The sequence below is a fragment of the Danio rerio genome, chromosome 14 (genome assembly GCF_052040795.2).
Source record: "Danio rerio strain M-AB ecotype USA chromosome 14, GRCz13ab, whole genome shotgun sequence".
NCBI lineage: Eukaryota > Metazoa > Chordata > Actinopteri > Cypriniformes > Danionidae > Danio > Danio rerio.
The window spans coordinates 43,073,762-43,093,128 of record NC_141034.1 but is presented as its reverse complement, the minus strand read 5'-3'; the positions used below and the strand labels follow the sequence as shown (position 1 = coordinate 43,093,128).

Sequence of the window (19,367 nt, the reverse complement as noted above, 5' to 3'; positions counted from 1 at the left end):
ACCCCAGATTATTAACTAAGCCGAAAAGAAAATGAATGAATAGGAGGAGTGTATCGATTAATATTTTAAATTGTATTTCTTTTGTCTTGGGAAATATAAGATATGCCATATGCATATACATAATATGTATATACATTATAATATGTATATAATAATTATAATAACATTATAATATGTATATAATATTATATACATTATAATATGTATGATTTATTTCTTAATACTTGTCAGGGGAAGCACGATTAATAAATAATTTGTCAACAAAAATTATTTTAGTATTTGACTAACTTTCAGTAGGGTTGCGTCAGGAAACGTGTATGTTTCATGCAGCCAATCACCGCACTCAGTATGAATGACGTTCATCTAAAATGCAGACTTGCTTTCAGGTGATTGGTTCACGTATGTGTTTCAATCGGACTGCGGAAGTGCTCATGGTTGTGTCTAGTGGTTTCTGTTACTGCACAACCGCAAAACTCAGCACGTTAACATATTAAACAACACATGCAGATGTTTTTATGTAAAACGGGCAAAATTCAGGAAAGAGTAAAACAGCAACCGTAAATCGCCAGTGCGGGGATGGATTTTAGGATCGGTTGGTCTTCTGGAAATGGATAAGCCTGATATTGTCTTTACACATATTTTGCGTTTATTTAAATTAAGATAATGTTGACAAGTCGTGTAATGGCAAACAAGTGGAGAGTCAGATTTGGACTGACTGTCACTTTCTGGCTGTTGAGTCTTCATCTTATATTTGCCCACGATGTGAAGGTGAGATCAGCTGCTGGGATGTACCATATTTTAATATTTATTATTATATTACATGGAAGAAACCATTCTGTATCCTTTTATCTGTGTGTGTTTTTGTGTTAAGCTTAATAAACAGTTTTCTTATTTCTAGAGACAGGTATATACCCTAGTCCAGGGGTGCTCAATCCTGTTCCTGGAGATCTACCTTCCTGTACAGTTTAGCTCCTACCCTGATGAAACCCACCTGAACCAATTAATTAGGACCTGAACTCCACTTGATAATTACAGACAGGTGTGTTTGATAAGGGTTGCAACTGAAATCTGCAGAAAGGTAGATCTCCAGGAACAGGATTGGCCACCCCTGCCCTAGGCTATATACCTGTCTCTAGAAATAAGACAACTGTTGGAAATTTGTTTAATTAATTTTGAAATCATTTTCATTTATAACAAGTCGAAACCTTGTATTCATTAATTTTCTTTCGGCTTAGTCATCAATCAGGGGACGCCACAGCAGAATGAACCGCTAACTATTCCAGCATATGTTTTACACAGTGGATGCTCTTATAGCTACAACCCAGTACTAGGAAACACTCATTCACACTCATACACTATGGACCATTTAATTTATTTAATTAATCTATAGCGCATGTGTTTGGACTTTTGGGGAAACCGGGGTACCCGGAGGAAAGCCACGCCAACACGGAGAACATGCAAACTCCACACAGAAATTCCAACTCACTTAGCTGGGACTCGAACCAGCGCTCTTGCTGTGAGGCAACAGTGCTAACCACTGAGCCACTGTGTCGACCCATCTTGTATTCAGTACATTATTATTTTGTTTTTTATTATAATAGACAGAATTTTCATCCACAAGTGTACATTTTTGGGTAGACGTGGACTATTTTTCTAATTTACAATAATTTATTTCATTTTTTTATCTTAAATAGGCATAAAACTATATCTTATATAATTTTACCTCTGACTTTAGTTTTTTATCTTGTATTTTTTTCTCTTTTATTATATACAGGGTTCATACGGTCCTAGAAAACATGGAAAAGTCATGAAATTTCAAAAAGGCATTTTCCAGGCCTGGAAAAGTTTTGGAAAAACAAATAAACCCAAAATGTTTGGGAAAAGTCATGAAAATGTCTTTAACTATTATCTGTGTACTTGAATATATTTGAGATTAACTCTAAAAAATAAAATGGTTACAAAAAGCAATAGCTTAAAAAATCTAAAGCAATTTTAGCTTCACCTTTCATTCACTCGCTTTCACTGCAGTTCAAGATGCATTTTGAGTGTCGTGTCCAGAAACAATATCTAACTGCAGAGGTGAGATACTGCGGCTAATTTGTACTAATCTTAAGTCTTGTGAAAACACAAGCCACACACAGCAAGATACTTAGTAAAAACTATTTTACAGATATAAAAATAAACATAATCCACATGGATTGTCACATATTTATTGATATGCTGTAATAAATTTGAACATGCATTTTTTTTTTCTTATTTATCACGTACAAACAAGAGCATGAATATTTTCCTTAAGCTTTTGAAAAAGTTGAAAAGAATTTTAGTAGTACAAATGTGTATGAACCCTGTATATATGTGAATCTCCATAATTTAGACATTTTTCTGTACTTTATCAACTGCTACCCCACCAAGACAAACATTTTTGGATTGCATTTTTTAACTCCTAATGGCGCTAGTTAACACACTCAATGAATTTTCTTTCAACACATCCCATAATTTCTAAAATAGCAACCTCTACCAAATGATTGATATGTTAGTATATGGTGAAAGTATACTGTAATTAATACATATACTATGATAAAATCAGAAAAGATGAAATGTAAGACCCATTTATTTGAAAACATAATTAACATAAAACATTTTTGAATGCTAAATCTTCATTTATTGAAATATGCTATAAAAATATTTTAGATTCTCGTTTAACATGTTTTCTTTCTCTTTTTTTTAAACAAAAGAGCGAGCAGTTGAAGGGTTAAAGTAATATTCGATTTGTTTTCTTTACACAGTCACCAACAGCTCTGTTGATCAAAGAAGACTCTGATGATCTCAACAACGCTGAAGAGACGCATTTAGAGGATGAAGATCCTGAAGATCTGGAGGTTTTCAGACCCACAGACAAGTGGCAAACTCTCAGACCAGGTGGGTTTATTCCCATGCTGACTGCCGTGTTTTTATCTGATCAAACAGTTGATGAACAGCTCAATTCAACATTACATGTAATCAATGTAGGTCAAGCGGTTCCAGCAGGCTCTCATGTCAGACTCAATCTCCAGACCGGACAAAGGGAGGTCAAGATGGGAGAGGAGGAAGGTTTTAAATACTGGAAGGATGGAAACAGGTAAAGGGATCAAAAAGTGTATTAACATAATAACTGTGTAATAAGGCCGCTCTGCTTACAATCACCAATCAATAACAATTATACTCTCACATAACGTCATTAACTGCGTCATACATATAGGAGTTCTAACCTGATTGGTTAAAACACAGATAGACTAGGAACATTTCATGTGGGGTTCGTGCGTATATTCTGAACAAAATCTTCAGCATAAACGTCAAACATCCCTTAGACTGATTAGGGCTGGCTCCAGACCTGTGAAACGGATCAACAATCAAATAGAACACACAAAGTATAATCTGTTTCTTATCCAAGGCTGAGTGTACTCTTGTCACGACTGGGTATCACAAAAACAAGGGAAAGATCCAAGTGCAGCAAAACACATTTATTGTCAAACAATAAAGATCCCCAAAAAAATGACAAAGGGACAGGCAAGGTACCAAAATCGAGGAAAACATGAAGTGCAAAAATTAAGCTCAAAAGTGAATCAAACACAAACTAAACAGGTATCCAAAAACATAGTAATGATACTAAACAAAGTGAACAAACAAACAAACCAAACACGATGAACCAGGGGGGTATTCCAGAAAGCTGGGTTAACTTACCATCTGCTAAAACCTAAACTCTCGGTTGATTTACCCAAAACCTGCTTACCGCGAGTATGTTGGTTCCAAAACAGGTGACAAGAGTTAGTTAAATCAACCTCCTGAAGATAACCGCGGGTTAATGCGCGTGCACGGCACACACCTGAAGGCATTTTCAGTAGATCGCCGAATTCACGAGTCACCATAGAAAGTCACGGTGAGAAAAAAAGGGCAACGCACTTTACAGAGGCAAAGCTGGAGGTTTTAAACACAGAGATTACACATCTGCTTCAACGAAGGAAAGAAATATAGAATAAGAAATAGATAAGAAAATAAAAAATAAATAATAAGAAAATGTATTAGTTCATTAAATTACACATGCCACCCTCCATTTTATTGTAATGATAAATTAAACTACTCTTTAACATCCTTTTTGAGTATGTTGTGTAACCATTCATGCATTTATTTTTCTTGCCATTAATTTCTTAAGGCCACAATATGTGTATTGACTAATAAGGCTTATAGAAATTGTAATCTTTCTGGAGCTAGAACTCTGTCCAAAGTCATTAAACACAGAAACATTATCATAAAAGGTAATATTTAATTACTGGAGCTCTTTATTTAACACTCTAGAATATTCTTTCTGACATGCAGCTAATAGAAAGAGGCCTGTCTAACTGCTGTGTCCTATAATAAAGGCTTTTCAGCGGTTGAGTTTTTGACTTAAACCACAAACTCTGTCACTGTTGTAAGTGATTGTTGTCAGGAAGCTTTAGGTTCTTTTTATTTTGCATGCAGACGAAGTTCCTTCTGCCTCAACTAACAAGCAGTGTAAGAATTTTCTGCACTTTTCCATATTTGAATATTACTCTTGGATCACAAAATCTTTTATCTACATATTTAAATTCTAAAGTAGCTGTATAAGGTCCATCTTCAAAGATAAAGTCACATGAGCATCACCTTAAGGTGAGAAATGTATATGAAAAATATGTTGCACGTTGAAAGGTGTGTGTATAAAGCAGTGTACAAAATCATTCATTTTATTTCAGGAAATGAAGAAATGAACAGACCAAACTATTTGATTGAACATAGTTTTTTGATTAATTATATTTTTTAGCACTCTTCCATCTGTTTTGTCTGCTTGGGTCACTGAGATTTCCTCTGGGTCAGGCTGCAGGTAGGGTGTGTCATCGTATAAGGCAGAAAAGGGTATCTTTTGTCCTCCAGCAAGTAACAATGTAGTGCCCAGTAATGATTCTATTTTATAATACAAATATAATAAAAATAAACATTGTGTTAAGCAACATTTGCTTTATAGTTTTTTATTTTTTTTTTTTTACTATATTTGTGTTATACACTTGAATCATTACTTCCTGAAAATCAGCCATTTAGCCTCAACATAGTGATGAGGTGGGGTGTGTGTGATGAGCTGGTAAGTGGAAGCAGTAATGAGTTTAATAGTTGAAACACCAAAAGATTAAGGATAGAAAATTAAGTTGTACCTGCACACTTATACTTTGGAGAAATTTTATATTATCAGTGTCCTTTAGTGACTGATGGATCTTTAAAATCGGCTGCAATTAATGCACACAATAGCATTTAGAAACCCTGAAAAAAATATTATATTAAAAAATGTAGGTGTGTGTGTGTGTGTGTGTGCGTGAATGTATATATATAAGAATGACGTCCTACATCTAAAATTAAAGATATATTTTCCTACAAAAGACAAAGCTGCCACTTAAATATACAGAAAAATGTGAGGGTGCAGAAGGAGAGAAAAAACACAAGATCTGTAAGTGAGATTAGAACTCGCTCAGTTGTGCGCTCCGTTTTTCTTTATCGACGCACTGTCCACTACGCTATTCCCGTGCTCTGAATCATCTGTGTAATGATACGCAGTGATTTATGACCAAGGAACTGTACGAAAGTGTAAAAAACTGTTCAGTGCCAGGCATACTGTACAGGTGGTCCTACTGCCACATTGTACAGTTGCCTAAAATGCCCTGACGCGAATACAAAGAGCTGCACTGAATGTTTTTTATGGTAAGCGCAGACCCGCGGTTTGTCACATTTGATTTCAAAAAGGTTTGTTAAATACATTGACATTATGAATTTGGTTATGAAAAAAACTATGCACTTATAACCCTCTCACAACGAAAAAACTTGTATCTGCGTGTCCACATCCATAAATATTCCCATCAAAAGAGCACGCAATGCTCAGTAAACTCTCTAAAACAGACAAACTCTAAAACATAGCAACTTACTCTCTAAACATAACCTGCTCCGGAGCAGGTTATCTTCAGAGAGTAAGTTGCTATGGCTACTTAACATACCCAGAAGTTACCTTCGATTTTGGAACCAAAGTTGAGGTTATCCACCTACTTACTCTCAAACTTACCCGGGTATGTCACATAACCTGCTTTCTGGAACAGCCCCCAGATCACGAATAAAGCACGACAAACCTAAACAGAACATTGAAAAATCCAAAGGCAAACTAAACACAACATAACAGGGCTTATAAAGAGAGAACTAATTAGACAATGAGGGACAGCTGGAAACAAGGAGTGATCACATGACTAGGATACAAAACACAAAAAACAAAAACAAAAACTGGTGCCCTTGAAAACCACCAGAGGGCACTGCAGCAGGTGTGACAACTCTTAGACGTTTTTATCGAAACTGGTTAAAAACCAGTATAATCTACATTCAGGCAGTTATATTCTTACTATACAAAGTCTATCTTGAATAAAAAGTAGAATCACTTTAAAATAATTCACCGTAAAAATAGCAAAAATCACTTTAGACATTTTAGACAGTAATAACTCAGAAATAGCAATAGAAAGAGTCGCTTCCAGTCCTTAGCCATCAGTTCCACTTAAGGTCTCCCTGACCTCTGACCTAGTTTGGTGGCTCCTGAAAAAGTTACATATAGACAGGCAAATGCACTAAACATTCTTTCTTAAAGCAGTGTGTTTAACTTATTCGTTGGTTAAAATAATTTAAAATTTTAAATAAAGTTAAATACTCATTTAAATAATCAATCATATCTAATAAAGATAATGAGAAACAGGACATGCAAAAAAGGATAAACGTTGATCCATGATGAGACCTGATTGGAGGGCAGAAATCCGAATCCATCATTCGAGTTCCAGCTAGACCAGTTTGTTCTCCCTATGTTGGTGTGGGTTTCCTCCGGGTGCTCCGGTTTCTTCCACAAGTCCAAAGACATGCGCTATAGGTGAATTGGGTAAACTAAATTGGCCGTAGAGTATTAGTATGTGTTTAAGAGTGTATGTATGTTTCCTAGTACTGGATTACGATTGAAAGGGGATCCACTGCTTAAAACAAATGCTGCAATAGTTGGTGGTTCATTCCGCTGTGGTGACCTCTGATAAATTCAGAGTCTAAACCGAAGGAAAATGAATGAATGAATGTTGTAAAATCTGTCTTTAAGCATTAAGATTTTGACGTTATTACTTATTTTTTAAAACTGATGGCCCCCATGAATAGTGGAGCGTTTCTTCCATACTGTACTTGCAAATACTAAAGTCTAATCACAAATATAGCTCTTTAGCTGTACGTAGTTAGTTTGTGAACTTGTTTTTTTATTTGTGAATTTATTATATTTAATTTTACATTAAGAAGATAAAGGTTCCACTTAAAAGTGCAGTATGGTTGAAATAGGAATTACATTCCTGGATCAAAGCAAATGCAAGTGCAGGTTGCCAGATTGACGATCGAGCCTAAAGGCTGATTTCAAAGGAATATTATTATTTATTAGTAATGGCTTCTGTTTCTTGCAGCTGAACAACAGAAAACATATGTTGTTGACAATGGTCTTCCGGGTAGACCTCATGTGCTTTATTCAGTGTTAAATGCTAAAAATGTGATTTTTTGCCATGCTACTGAAAGCAGCTGCAGACAGTTCACTTCAGATCTTGAAAATAAAATAAACTGTCTGAAATTGACCTTTAGAACTGTGACTCAGTTATAAATCAATACAAATCAGTGATTCAGCATCTACATATAATAATGTTAAAGAGGTTTCATATGCATTACTTAGATTATAAACCTTACCATTTCGTTGGAGAGCAGTAAGTGCACTATTCTGTGCTTCTGAATGGCTATATTTAAATTTATGTCGTGCTTCGTCTAATGCAATCAGCCAAATTGCTTGTTACTGCAAATCTCATCACGTAGCGTATTGTTAGGACACAGGGTTGAAATGTAACTTGCTAAGCTAATGTTTACATTCATAATATTTACAATATTTGCTAATTAATAACCACCTTATGTGGAACTCTGAATCTTACTTTATTTTGCTCGAGTCTGCTACTGTGCTAAAGTTAGGGCCCCATACCTGAAATTGCTTATGGCTCCCAAATCACTAAATCTGCCTCTGTTGATAGTGTCACATACATTTTCTTTTTTTTTTTTAATTTTTTAGATGAATATAGCTTCATATTTTAGACAAAAAAAAATCCACTGGTTATTTCAACACTTATGAAAAACAATAATCCACAGTCATTTTAATATATCACAATCAACACATGATGAAGAAAACAAATATATGTTTTTTTATAATTAGCTATTCTTTATGTGTTTACATTATAAGTTCTAAATATTTGTAAAATCAAAGTCCAGACCATTATACTGAATGACTTTTGCAGTTATAGCAGTTTTCATGGGAATTATACTTCAGTTAATCATTTTTGCATATCAATTTTTGTATTTTAAAGGAATTGTTTGGCATTAAAGTGCATTCATGCATTAGTAAAATTCATTTTAAACACTGTTAATCAAATTTCAAAATCTTAAATTTTAATATTGAATGTTTTGGATCATAGATAAATGTTTGTCTCTTTTGAAAGAAGGCATTTAGTGAATTGTACTTGCCTTTAATATGCTTGCTGTGTGTATAAAATGCAGATTCAATTTGGATGACTCCTCTTAGACCTGTATCATGAAGTAAATAGTTTTTCCTCTGTGGTTAAGGCAAGGTATGATGAACATGGACAGCCATTCATTTACAGCCGAGGAGTTGAAAAAGGCTCTGAAAAAGTTTAAAAAAGGAGCGGACGACCCTGTAGATCAACAAGTAAGATCCTTTCAGTTCATCTCCAACCATTTGTCTTTGTTGCGTTTCGAGTTTTGGTTAAATTGTGTGTGATTTATAGGAAGAAGATGCAGTGAGAGCAAAATTTCGGCCAATGGATGAGCTGAAAAAAGACATGGAGGCTCTGGACATGCTTGTGGAAACTGATATTCAGGTTATGAGGAGGCTTTTAGACCAGTTCAATAATACAAACAGCACAACCGAAGAGAGAGTCGCAGCTCTTCTAGACTTGGAGTATCTCGTGCACCAGGTAAAGCTTCAGTTGTTCTTATTATGAATCAAAATAATCCTGAAATGAAGTCACTGAATCCTTTTTTAATTGATTGTGTAGGTTGATAATGCCCAGAATTTGGTGTCCATGGGAGGAATGAGTCTGGTCATCAGATCTTTAAATAGTACAGATGTTCGTCTCCAGGAGTGCGCTGCGTTTGTGCTCGGATCTGCTGTTTCTAGGCAAGTAACATTCTCTCTATATACAGTTGAAGTCAGAATTATTAGCCCCCCCCCACTTTGAATTTTTTTTCTTTTTTAAATGTTTTGCAAATGATGTTTAACAGAGCAAGGAAATTTTCACAGCAGGTCTGATAATATTATTTCATCTGGAAAAAGTCCTATTTGTTTTATTTCGGCTAGAAAAAAAGTTTTTATTTTTTATGAACCATTTTAAGGTCAAAATTATTAGCCCCTTTAAGCTATATTGTTTTTCAGTAGTCTACAGAACAAACCATCCTAATCACAATATCTTGCCTAATTTCCCTAACCTGCCTAGTTAACCTAATTAACCTAGTTAAGCTTCACTTTAAGCTGTATAGAAGTGTCTTGAAAAATGTCTAGTAAAATATTATTTACTGTCATCATGGCAAAGATCAAATAAATCAGTTATTAGAAATGAGATATTAAAACTATTATGTTCAGAAATGTGTTGAAAAAATCTCTCCGTTAAGCAGGAATTGGGGAAAAAAAATAAACAGGGGGGCTAATAATTCAGGGGGACTAATAATTCTGACTTCAACTGTAAATTGGTGTCTTTATCACATCGATTCAGTGTGACAGCGTAAGATTTCCCAATTCAGACTTCCAGTAGTTCACCAGAAACCAGCTTTGTTAGAGAGCCCCTAGTTTTAGTGAAAACTAGGGATGCACAAGGCAATTTTGGTTTTTGGCAAAACAGAAAAACGGCCAAAAATATGAGCCAAAAAAAGGTTAAGCTGCGCCACACTGCCTATCAGTGAGTAAATTTACATGAAAATATAGGTTGGTGTAATGGTGTTATTGAGTTAAAGTTAAAAAGTCTCACAAAATTATATTATTTATTAAAAAAAAGTCCTTTCAGAATTTTCCTTCAAAATATCCCCATCAGACCTTCCAAGATTTTTTTTTATTTAGTTAAGCAACAAAGTAGATTTTTAGCTGAAATTGTGGTTGTTGGTGATTTATAACAGTGTCTCTCTTTGGGTCGTGGGAACATTTTCAGTGGGTTGCAGAGTGTGTGATCAAAAAAAACAACAAAAGTAAAATTTTTTACTTATTTTGCTTATGACAGACTTTTATTTTGAAATGTGTGCGCGACAACCCTACCGTTGACATGTGAAATTTCATTTAATTATTGCAACAAATATGTTGAAGCGCAAGTACAACTGAATATGTACAGTATGGATATATTGACGACAAAAAAGACTTAAAGCCTCAGTGTCATATGTAGTGAGGTGCTCCCATTAGAGAGCATGCAACCTTCTAAATATAAACAACAATTAGAAACCAGAAAACATGTTTTATTAACAGTTTATTTTTAACAGTATTTGTTGTTTTTACTCTGTAATATTTCAATAATTTGATACATTTTGTTAAATGACAGCAATAAAATATTGTTTATTTGTATGTCTTGGGGATTTTCTTATGATGTTTCTGTCACTATTTGTTTATGTGAACAAATAAATACAAATTAAGTATAATTCCTAAAATTGTATTATAGTTCCTAAAAATTTGGGTCGCGGCTTGATGACCATGTAAAACTGTGGGTCCCATGGCCAAACCAGTTTAGGACCCCTGATTTATAACATGTAAGTCTGTCTGGCAAGCCGGCACTTTGAGAGGCACAATAAAACATTAGATTATATTTTATGAGAACAAAATCTTTATAATTACTATCTCTTTGAAATTGTTGTGTTATTGAGTAAAATGCAAATAAAAAGAAAAAAAGAAACAGCACTGAGCTGTGATTAGGGTAATGAGAAAGCAAGTTTATAGCAAGTAGAAACAATAATGAAAAGAATCTGTTTTTGTGAGCTGTGCTTGATTAATTGCTACACTATATAGTAGACAATGCAATATAGTGGATGCTACTGCACCTTTCCTCTTTTGTAATTCCTTCTGTGGTGTGTATTGTTTTTCTAGTAATCCTTCAGTGCAGGTTGAGGCAGTAGAAGGCGGTGCATTACAGAAGCTGCTGACATTGCTTGCCACTCAGAGACCAATGACAGTCAAGAAAAAGGTACAACAAACCAGAAAGCATTATCGTCTAATAAGACAGTAAATTGGCTGTAATAGGGGTGGGATGGCTCACAAAATTGTAGATTCATATCATGGTTTTCTGTTTGATTCATTTAACATTGTAACTCTTAAGTACCATTAAGAAATACCATAAATCAGCATAAAATGCATAGCCTCATACTCTACCGTTCACAGTACAGTAAAAACAGTTACTCTTAAGGCCCAGTGTATTCTGATTTCAGTCTTAAAGTTTTTATTTAGTCTTTTGTTGTTGATAGTAATGATGGCAGCGTGTTAATTTTGGCTGCTGTCATTTCAAAAAATCCTCTACGTTTGTGTACTTTCAGTTTAGACTCAGATGTGTGTTAAATATGTTTGTGTATTTTTTTTTCATGAACTGTCCCATTCCTAGTCTGTAACATGGATAATGTGTCAATGTAGATGAATGTATTAAATTAATTCTGCTCTACTACAGGTGTTGTTTGCTGTGGCTTCACTACTGCGTCACTTCCCGTTTGCTCAAAGTCACTTTCTGAAGCTGGGTGGTGTGCAGGTGCTCAGTGAACTGTTTCAGACACCAGGAGCCGAGGCCATGCGAGTCAGAATCATCACAGTTCTCTACGATATGATCATCGAGAAGGTTAATGTTTGTTTGCAAGCCTAAATAATTGATGCACTGCCATGCTAATGTTTTTTTTTTTTTTTTTTTTTGGAAGGGATCATCAGGGATGCATTACAGTGCTTTAAAATGACAGTAAAGACTTTAACAATACTACAAAAAATGACATTCTGTTTTTTAAGAGAATTATAAGAAGGTATTATGAGTTTATTAAATATTTAAAGGGAAAGTTCACCAAAAAAAGGAAAATTCTGTTATCTTTTACTCACCTTTCAGTTATATTTGAGCTTCTTTCTTCTCATGAACAGAAAATATATATTTGAAAAACTAGAAATCAGTAGCCATTGACTTTTGTTAGTATTTGTTTCCTAGTATAAATGACATTGCCTTATGGTATCCAACATTTTACTAAATATCTTCTTTTGTATTCAGTGGAGGGAAGGGTTGGTACCACTTAAGGGAGAATAAATAGTGAGTACAGATTTATTTTTGGGGTGAACTATCCCTTTAAGCACCAAAATATTTAATAAAATAAAATAGTGAAATATTCAGTGCCTAATTCAAATATTTCTTATATTATCTCTGATCTGTTATACGATAATTTTGCTTTGATATCATAGGAATTTAGTCTCTTAGTCCCTTTATTAATCCGGGGTTGCTGCAGCGGATGCCCTTCCAGATGCAACCTATCACTGGGAAACACCCATACACTCTCATTCACACACATACATTATGGACAATTTAGCCTACCCAATTCATCTATACCTCATGTCTTTGGTCTGTGGGGGAAACCGGAGCATCCAGAGGAAACCCACGCCAACACGGGGAGAGCATGCAAACTCCACACCAAAATGACCCAGCCAAGGCTTGAATCAGAAACCTTCTTTCTATGAGGCGACAGCGCTGCCCACTGCACCACCGTACCACCATTATCATACATGTTAAATTTATTGGAATATAAAACAATAGTCATTTATATTTTTCTATAATTTTACAATCATAGTGTTTTCAGTTCTGATCATTTAAATGCATAAACATCAAATATATATAGTGTGCATAAGACACAAATACAACATGAAGAGTAGACATTTTCAGATCAACATGATAACTGTGGAAAGCTGTTTTTACCAAAAGATGAAAAATAAACTGAATTACAATTTGATTTAATCTGGCCTGTCACAGTAATAAATATATCGACTTGCTTCACAACACATGGACATGACCTCAATCATTTTTGATGATGCAATATACACCCTCCGGCCACTTTATTAGGTACTTCGAACTAGTACCAGGTTGGACCCTCTTTTTTTCTAACAGAACTTATGGTCTTAAATCCATGCATTCATGTTGTTGAAGCCACATTCTGACCCTACCATCCGAATGTTGCAGCAGAAATCGAGACTCATCAGACCAGGCAACGTTTCTCCAATCTTCTGTTGTCGAATTTTATTGAGCCTGTGTGAATTATAGCCTCAGTTTTCTGCTCTTTTCTGAGAGGAGTGGCACCCGGTGTGGTCTTCTGCTGCTGTAGCTCATCCGCCTCAAGGTTGGGCATGTTGTGCATTCAGAGATGCTCTTCTGCATTCCTCGGTGGTAACGAGTGGTTATTTGAGTTACTGCTATCTTTCTATCCCCTCAAACCAGTCTGATTTTTCTCCTCTTGCATCAACAAGGCATTAGTGCCCTCTGAACTGGATATTTTCTTTGTTTTGGACCATTCTCTGTCAACCCTAAAGGTGGTTGTACATTAAAATCCCCGTAGATCAGCTGTTTCTGAAATACTCAGACCAGCCCGTCTGGCACTTACAACCATGCTATGTTCAAAGTCACTTAAATAACCTGTTTTCCCCATTCTTATGCTCAGTTTGAACTGCAGCAGATCTGCTTAACCATGTCTGCATGCCTAGAAATTTGCATTAACGAGCAGTTAGACAGGTGTACCTAAAAAAGTGGCCGGTAAGTGTATATCGCCCATACATAAAAACTAATTCTAGCAACGATCGCACTGCCTCTCTATCCCCTTTGGAGGTGTCTGTGTCACTATGGTTAAAAAACACTCTAGTGTTTACTATAAATTACTATAGTATATTTTCATGTGGGTGTCTGACAACTGAACATAGATCTTGTAGCTGATATCGCAGCCTCTGTTACTTTTTACCTTGCACTTTTTTTGTCAACATTTATTAGTTTAGTATATACCTTTTCACATTCTGATTCCAATGTCCAATTATTTATTAGTTAAAATGACTATAATTAAATCAAATATTCTTAAGAATAAAATATTATGTGTTCTTTGGAAGAGCGCACTTGCTTAATGCTTCGATTATACTGTTAAAATGATCTTAAAATGACAATAATATTGTTTATCTCAGTAAATTTTGATTATTTATGTTTATCGTGACAGTTCTTGTTTAATCCCAAAGACATTTTTTTATTTAAATTGTTTTGGTCTTCTATGTTTATATCTCACTGTTCAGACTTTCCTCACTTGGGTTTAGGATGTTGCAACCTTTTTCTTGATCCCATTGCATAACCCGGCTCTAATGTTGAGCTCATTTCCCTGTTCTTTGTGTTGCAGGAGCTCATTTCGCAGGTGGGACTGGACATTATCCCAGATTCCTCTCACCAGGAGCGTTTGCGTCAGTATGCTGAAGTGTCGCTTCTGCCGGTGCTGGTGGAGCAGGGCTGGTGCCGTCTGGTGCCTGAGCTTTTAGAGTCACCCGAGCACGACTGGAGAGAGAAAGCTCTGCGCACTCTTCTTGCCATGATGGCTCAGTGTCCGACTCAGTTTAAGCAGAACGCCGGATTAACAGCCTCTCTGAGTGAACTGCAAAAACAGTACCAGGAGCTGGTGCTCACAGAGCAGGACGTAGGAGAGGAGGACGGTTATTTCGGAGAGATTCTGACACTTGTGGACTCTATGGTGGTAAAAATGCGACAGGTGTAAGATGAGACTTTTGAAGAACTAATAAAACGATTGAGTTGTGAATGAAGGATTTGCTTGGCTCTACTAAAAGAGGATTGTCTAAATTCTATTTTCTAATTTTTAAAATGGGAAGGAATCACCCAAAACATTCACCTGTTTATTCAAGAAGTGGCTCCAAACCTTTATGAGTTACTTGTTTTCTTTTTACTCGCTTAACTGTGAATGCTCCGATTGCGGCACGCTTGGGTTTACTTCACTATATCAAAATTAAATCCTAATCCAATCATGACATACTATATATTGTTGGAAAGATCTTCTGAATACATATTTTACCTCTGTAGGAAGAGTAAAGGCTGATTTATAGCCAACGCTGTCCTCTCAAAAAATTGGTTGGCTTGGTTGCTGGGATCATTTTGAGTGGGACCGAGAGCCATGCGAACCCGTTGGAGTGAGTGTTTACAAGGGCATCTACCCCCACCTCAACCCTAAACCCAACAAGTACACCCGTCTGCAGCCCGCAGATCGGGGCGGGGCTGAATACGGGGCGGGGCTGCATATTCAGCCCCGCCCATAAGTGGGCAGGACTGAACATGTCGCTCCGCCTACAAGTCTTTCATTGGTTCACGGAAACATATTGATATTGATGAAATGTATGCTTTCGATTCCGGTTTTCATCTCTGCATGGTAAGTACACGTCTTCTGTCATGTAGCCTAAATGGTTAAATTATAGTGCAGTACACCTCACGGGCTACGTATTATGTGTAATTTATTTAATTAAAGGCCTTTAAGGAGATATGAAGTTTTAAAGCCTTTAAAAAAATGTTTTCTGTGTTAGAGTTGGCGTTTTCCAGGTTGATCGTACAGTTGGCGGTCTTATTCACTTAAAAAAATAATGTAAACTTTAAAGAGTTTTGAGCAACACAGTCCATCACATGAAGTTTATTGATATCAAAGATAAAAAATATATATTTTTCTTTGTGGCATGAAGTGGCGCAAAAAGGGGGTATGCAGTGTATGTGGCGCATAGGGGCGCCACACATGGGGGGGGGCGCCATTGTGCCAAAACTATTTTTGAAATTATGCATGTTATTATACATATTAAACAAAATAAATGCATATTTTTGGTTGAAAAAAAATGTTTATCATGCATTTTATATGAATATACAATTGTATTTTATTGAATACAAAATTATACCACTCCTCCCTCTTCATTGACCTTTTGATTGATCCGTTGCTCGGTTATCCGTTGTTAATATTAGTGAAATGAATTTAAAAACTGAGTAAATATGGAATATGGATTCAGTGTGGGCCTACTGAATATGTTTCAGACAAAATAGAAAATAATATTTTGATTAAAAAATTCCCCTATATAAATTTTATATATTTGATTATAATGATTCTTAACCCTGGTTTAAACTGACACATGAACAAATATTCAGAATATTCACATTTTTTGGAACTGAGATGTTTATTAATACTATAAAGATCCATTTTTATACCATATACATGTTTTTATAAATTTATTAAATATCATATTGATACATTAGGCATTTTGGTAACCTTTTGGATTTGTGCTCAAAACTAGTTCAATTTAGTTCCAAAAAAGTTGGCCCATAATATTTTGATAAAATAAAACATTTCAGGCAGTTTGTCTCTATTTTTTTACCCTAAACATTGTACAGTCTTTTTAATTTCACTTTGTGAAAGGTGTGATAGCAGTTTCAGTCAATTGTTCATGTGAAGACAGACCTTACACCCCTCACATATGTGTGATAGACTGTAAATGTAACTGTAAAATATAAAAGTTTAAGCAAAAATAGTGCACCCCAAATTATTTTTTAAAAATCTTTCTTTTAGTTTTATATTTAAAAAGACCTCAATAATACTTGTGTTCTGTTACATAAACTGAAGTGTGTTCGGCAAGATGCCTGTAGAGGGCGCATTACACTAGCGCAATGAGGAAGTTATGTTCTGGTCAAAGGGCAAAGCTATTAAAGAAAGCGCCAGAACGCAGCAGATCCTAATCTGTGTGTCTTGCATCTTTCTTACAGGTATGTAAAATCGGTTTTATAACCCAATACTCATTTATATTGAAATCTAAGAGGTTCATAAACATCATACATGATGGTTGTGCAGTTAAGGTGATTGTTGAGTTCTAAAAATGAGTACTTTATGTGCAATTCAGTTTATGTAATTACAAGTTGAATAATAGAGTTTACAATGCATCATACTTTAGAAACATAATGTGTTAATGAAAGATGTTAAATAACTTTTACTGTATTTTCTGTAAAATCTGGATAGATTTGTCAGGTTAAACTGGATATTGTGCTATACTGATGTTACTCACTGCAGTTAAAGGGTAAAAGAGAAAACACAAAATGGTGGTAGTCTAAAAGGTTAAACGCAATATAGATATATAAAACGAAGACTGTTGATTTTGATAAATTGTATATTTAATCAAATTTATAATGTTGTTGTACTCTAGTGATGCTGATTTTTCTTTGTACAATACCTCACCATGTCTAAAATATATGTGTATCATTAAGATAAATTTATGTGTGAAATGAAGGCATATGGTGGTGGTAAGACACAAAAGGTGTTGAATTGTATACAGATGTTTATTGCTGCTTTAAAAAGTATAAAGAGAAAATGTTAAGTTACTGGCTCTCATACTTCACTGTCTGAGGCTGGTAACATATGCATGTGAGAAGTGATAATATTTTAAGTTCTTTTGCCTCCCATATCTTTCATTTTGTTTTGACAAATGTACAAAAACAAGACATGTCAAGGTGCTATAATCATTTGGTGCGGAAAACGGAACTAAGAAATTCAAGAAGCAGACTATGTGTGTGTGTGTGTGTGTGTGTACACATGATAAAGAGTACAGAATATGCCAAGCAGTTTTTACAGTACTCCGTTAGTTTTAAAACTTTGAATTATGGTTGTGTCTTGCTTAAATATGTACTTGATTTTTTTAGGTGTCATCAATCAGAGAGCCACATACTTTGACAAAGTGCTTTGTCTGTTGGTTATGGTGAGAGGGGGGTCCTGCAAGCATTCTGTTCAACAAATGACTTCCCAATATATTGCTCAGCAGATTGTTACTTCTGTAGTGGAATTTCCCTGTAGAAAAAAATATAATTGTTTTTATGTTTATTAAAGGTAATAATAATTACAAACTGCTGTCTCTTAAATTAATATTATTATTTTCTATAATTGTCAGTCTTCCTTTTGTACATGTGTGCATGTGCATACACAGATGTTCTGTAGGTGAGACATCTGACATCTAAAAAAAACATCTGCCAGATTTTTACTTGAACCGAGAAAGAAGGACTTTCAACAGAGTGTATTGCTTTGTGTTGGTGTTTTTACTGAAGATGAAGTTGGTATGTATTTATCAGCATTTGTCAAATAAAAAATTCAGAAGTTTACATGAGTGCTGCACTTATTGTCAAATTTATTTTCATTAATTTGTGTCCTGATAGATAAGTAATAAATAAAACTGTCCATTTGTGCCACACCACCCTATTAATATAATATGAAGTGTATTTAATTTTCTAATTAAATGAAATAGAATAACAATGTTGTATGTGACTCTTAATAACCAAACAAAATCATTATAAAAAAATATTTTTAAAGGTCTACAGTGCAGAAATGGACTCAGAAGTGTTGTTAAAAAGTGGTATGAAAGTATTTACCCTGTATTTACAAATATTACAAAAATAAAACCAAGAAGACTGCATTTTAATTCAGTAATATTAGATTATAAAATCATTTGTAACTTATTAATTAAAATGTAGAACAGATATTAAAACCACCCAGTAGGTGGCAGCAGAGCACTGTCTTCATTCAAATGGAGAAACTGAACAAAACTTTAATGGATTAGTAAATAATAAATAAGGAAATTGATTGCATTCATAGATGACACACCATGTAATATGAAAAAAATTAATAAAACAATTTACTCATGCTGGAACATTTACATATAACAGATAAAATACGTTTATATTCATAGCAGCATCAAAGTAAAAATAAATCCATTATATGATGAAATAATCTGATTTAATAAGTAAAAAGGTTACAAACATATACTTCCCTTAATAAATAATAGCTTATTTCTGCTCTTAATAAAACTCAAAGCAGTGCAGTATTGAAAGAGAAACAACAGGACACATGGCTAATAGTTTGAATAGCCTTAAATCAAAGTATAATTTTAATATTTTCAATTGTAAATTTTCCAGAGAACTCTCCCATTCAAAGGTAAAAATTTAAACTGAACTAAAACACTGCATTTTTATTTATTTATTTTTTCAGACTCCGTCTTTATTTGTTGTAAATATGCAATATGCAATAGCATTTTGAAGCAAAATGATAAACCATTAAAATATCAGAATTAAAATCACTGCATTTCTTAAGTAATACCGTTGTGAAAACAGTCTTTTGAGTCTTTTGTAATATTTTTTATTATTTTTTATTATTGATTAAATTTCCCATTAATTGTATTTTATTAAAGTCTT

At 34.6% G+C, this 19,367-nt stretch overlaps 1 protein-coding gene and 2 long non-coding RNA genes across 5 annotated transcripts; 2 read left to right on the top strand and 1 right to left on the bottom strand.

The window, feature by feature from the left end:
* The first annotated feature begins 436 nt into the window (after nucleotides 1–436).
* sil1 (SIL1 nucleotide exchange factor) lies at nucleotides 437–15,146 on the top strand. 3 transcript variants are annotated; one of them, XM_087281853.1, is made up of 9 exons: nucleotides 437–768; nucleotides 2,787–2,919; nucleotides 3,010–3,118; nucleotides 8,695–8,797; nucleotides 8,877–9,065; nucleotides 9,147–9,268; nucleotides 11,210–11,306; nucleotides 11,781–11,945; nucleotides 14,503–15,146. In XM_087281853.1, exons 1-9 carry the CDS (start codon nucleotides 664–666, stop codon nucleotides 14,869–14,871), a joined length of 1,392 nt encoding a protein of 463 aa, XP_087137979.1. In that variant the 5' UTR covers nucleotides 437–663; the 3' UTR covers nucleotides 14,872–15,146. The 3 variants fall into 3 exon arrangements, with proteins under 3 accessions (XP_087137979.1, XP_087137980.1, XP_087137981.1); XM_087281854.1 differs by having other exon boundaries at nucleotides 437–882; nucleotides 1,118–2,919; XM_087281855.1 differs by lacking the exons at nucleotides 437–768; nucleotides 2,787–2,919; nucleotides 3,010–3,118 and adding an exon at nucleotides 3,511–3,693 and having other exon boundaries at nucleotides 6,139–8,797.
* On the bottom strand, nucleotides 11,954–15,753 carry LOC147840875 (uncharacterized). The gene is made up of 2 exons (XR_015507837.1): nucleotides 13,072–15,753; nucleotides 11,954–12,938 (listed from the first exon to the last, which is right to left on the bottom strand). It is a non-coding gene; the product is annotated as an uncharacterized LOC147840875 (long non-coding RNA).
* Nucleotides 15,754–16,855: 1,102 nt separating this feature from the next.
* LOC147840874 (uncharacterized) lies at nucleotides 16,856–18,281 on the top strand. The gene is made up of 2 exons (XR_015507834.1): nucleotides 16,856–16,901; nucleotides 17,829–18,281. It is a non-coding gene; the product is annotated as an uncharacterized LOC147840874 (long non-coding RNA).
* The last annotated feature ends 1,086 nt before the right edge of the window (nucleotides 18,282–19,367 follow it).

Coding starts and splice junctions, on each gene's coding strand:
- sil1 (XM_087281853.1), top strand. CDS start 664: ATGTTGACAAGTCGTGTAATGGCAAACAAGTGGAGAGTCAGATTTGGA. Junction 8,798..8,876: donor ACGACCCTGTAGATCAACAA/GTAAGATCCTTT, acceptor TGTGATTTATAG/GAAGAAGATGCAGTGAGAGC. Junction 11,307..11,780: donor CAATGACAGTCAAGAAAAAG/GTACAACAAACC, acceptor GCTCTACTACAG/GTGTTGTTTGCTGTGGCTTC.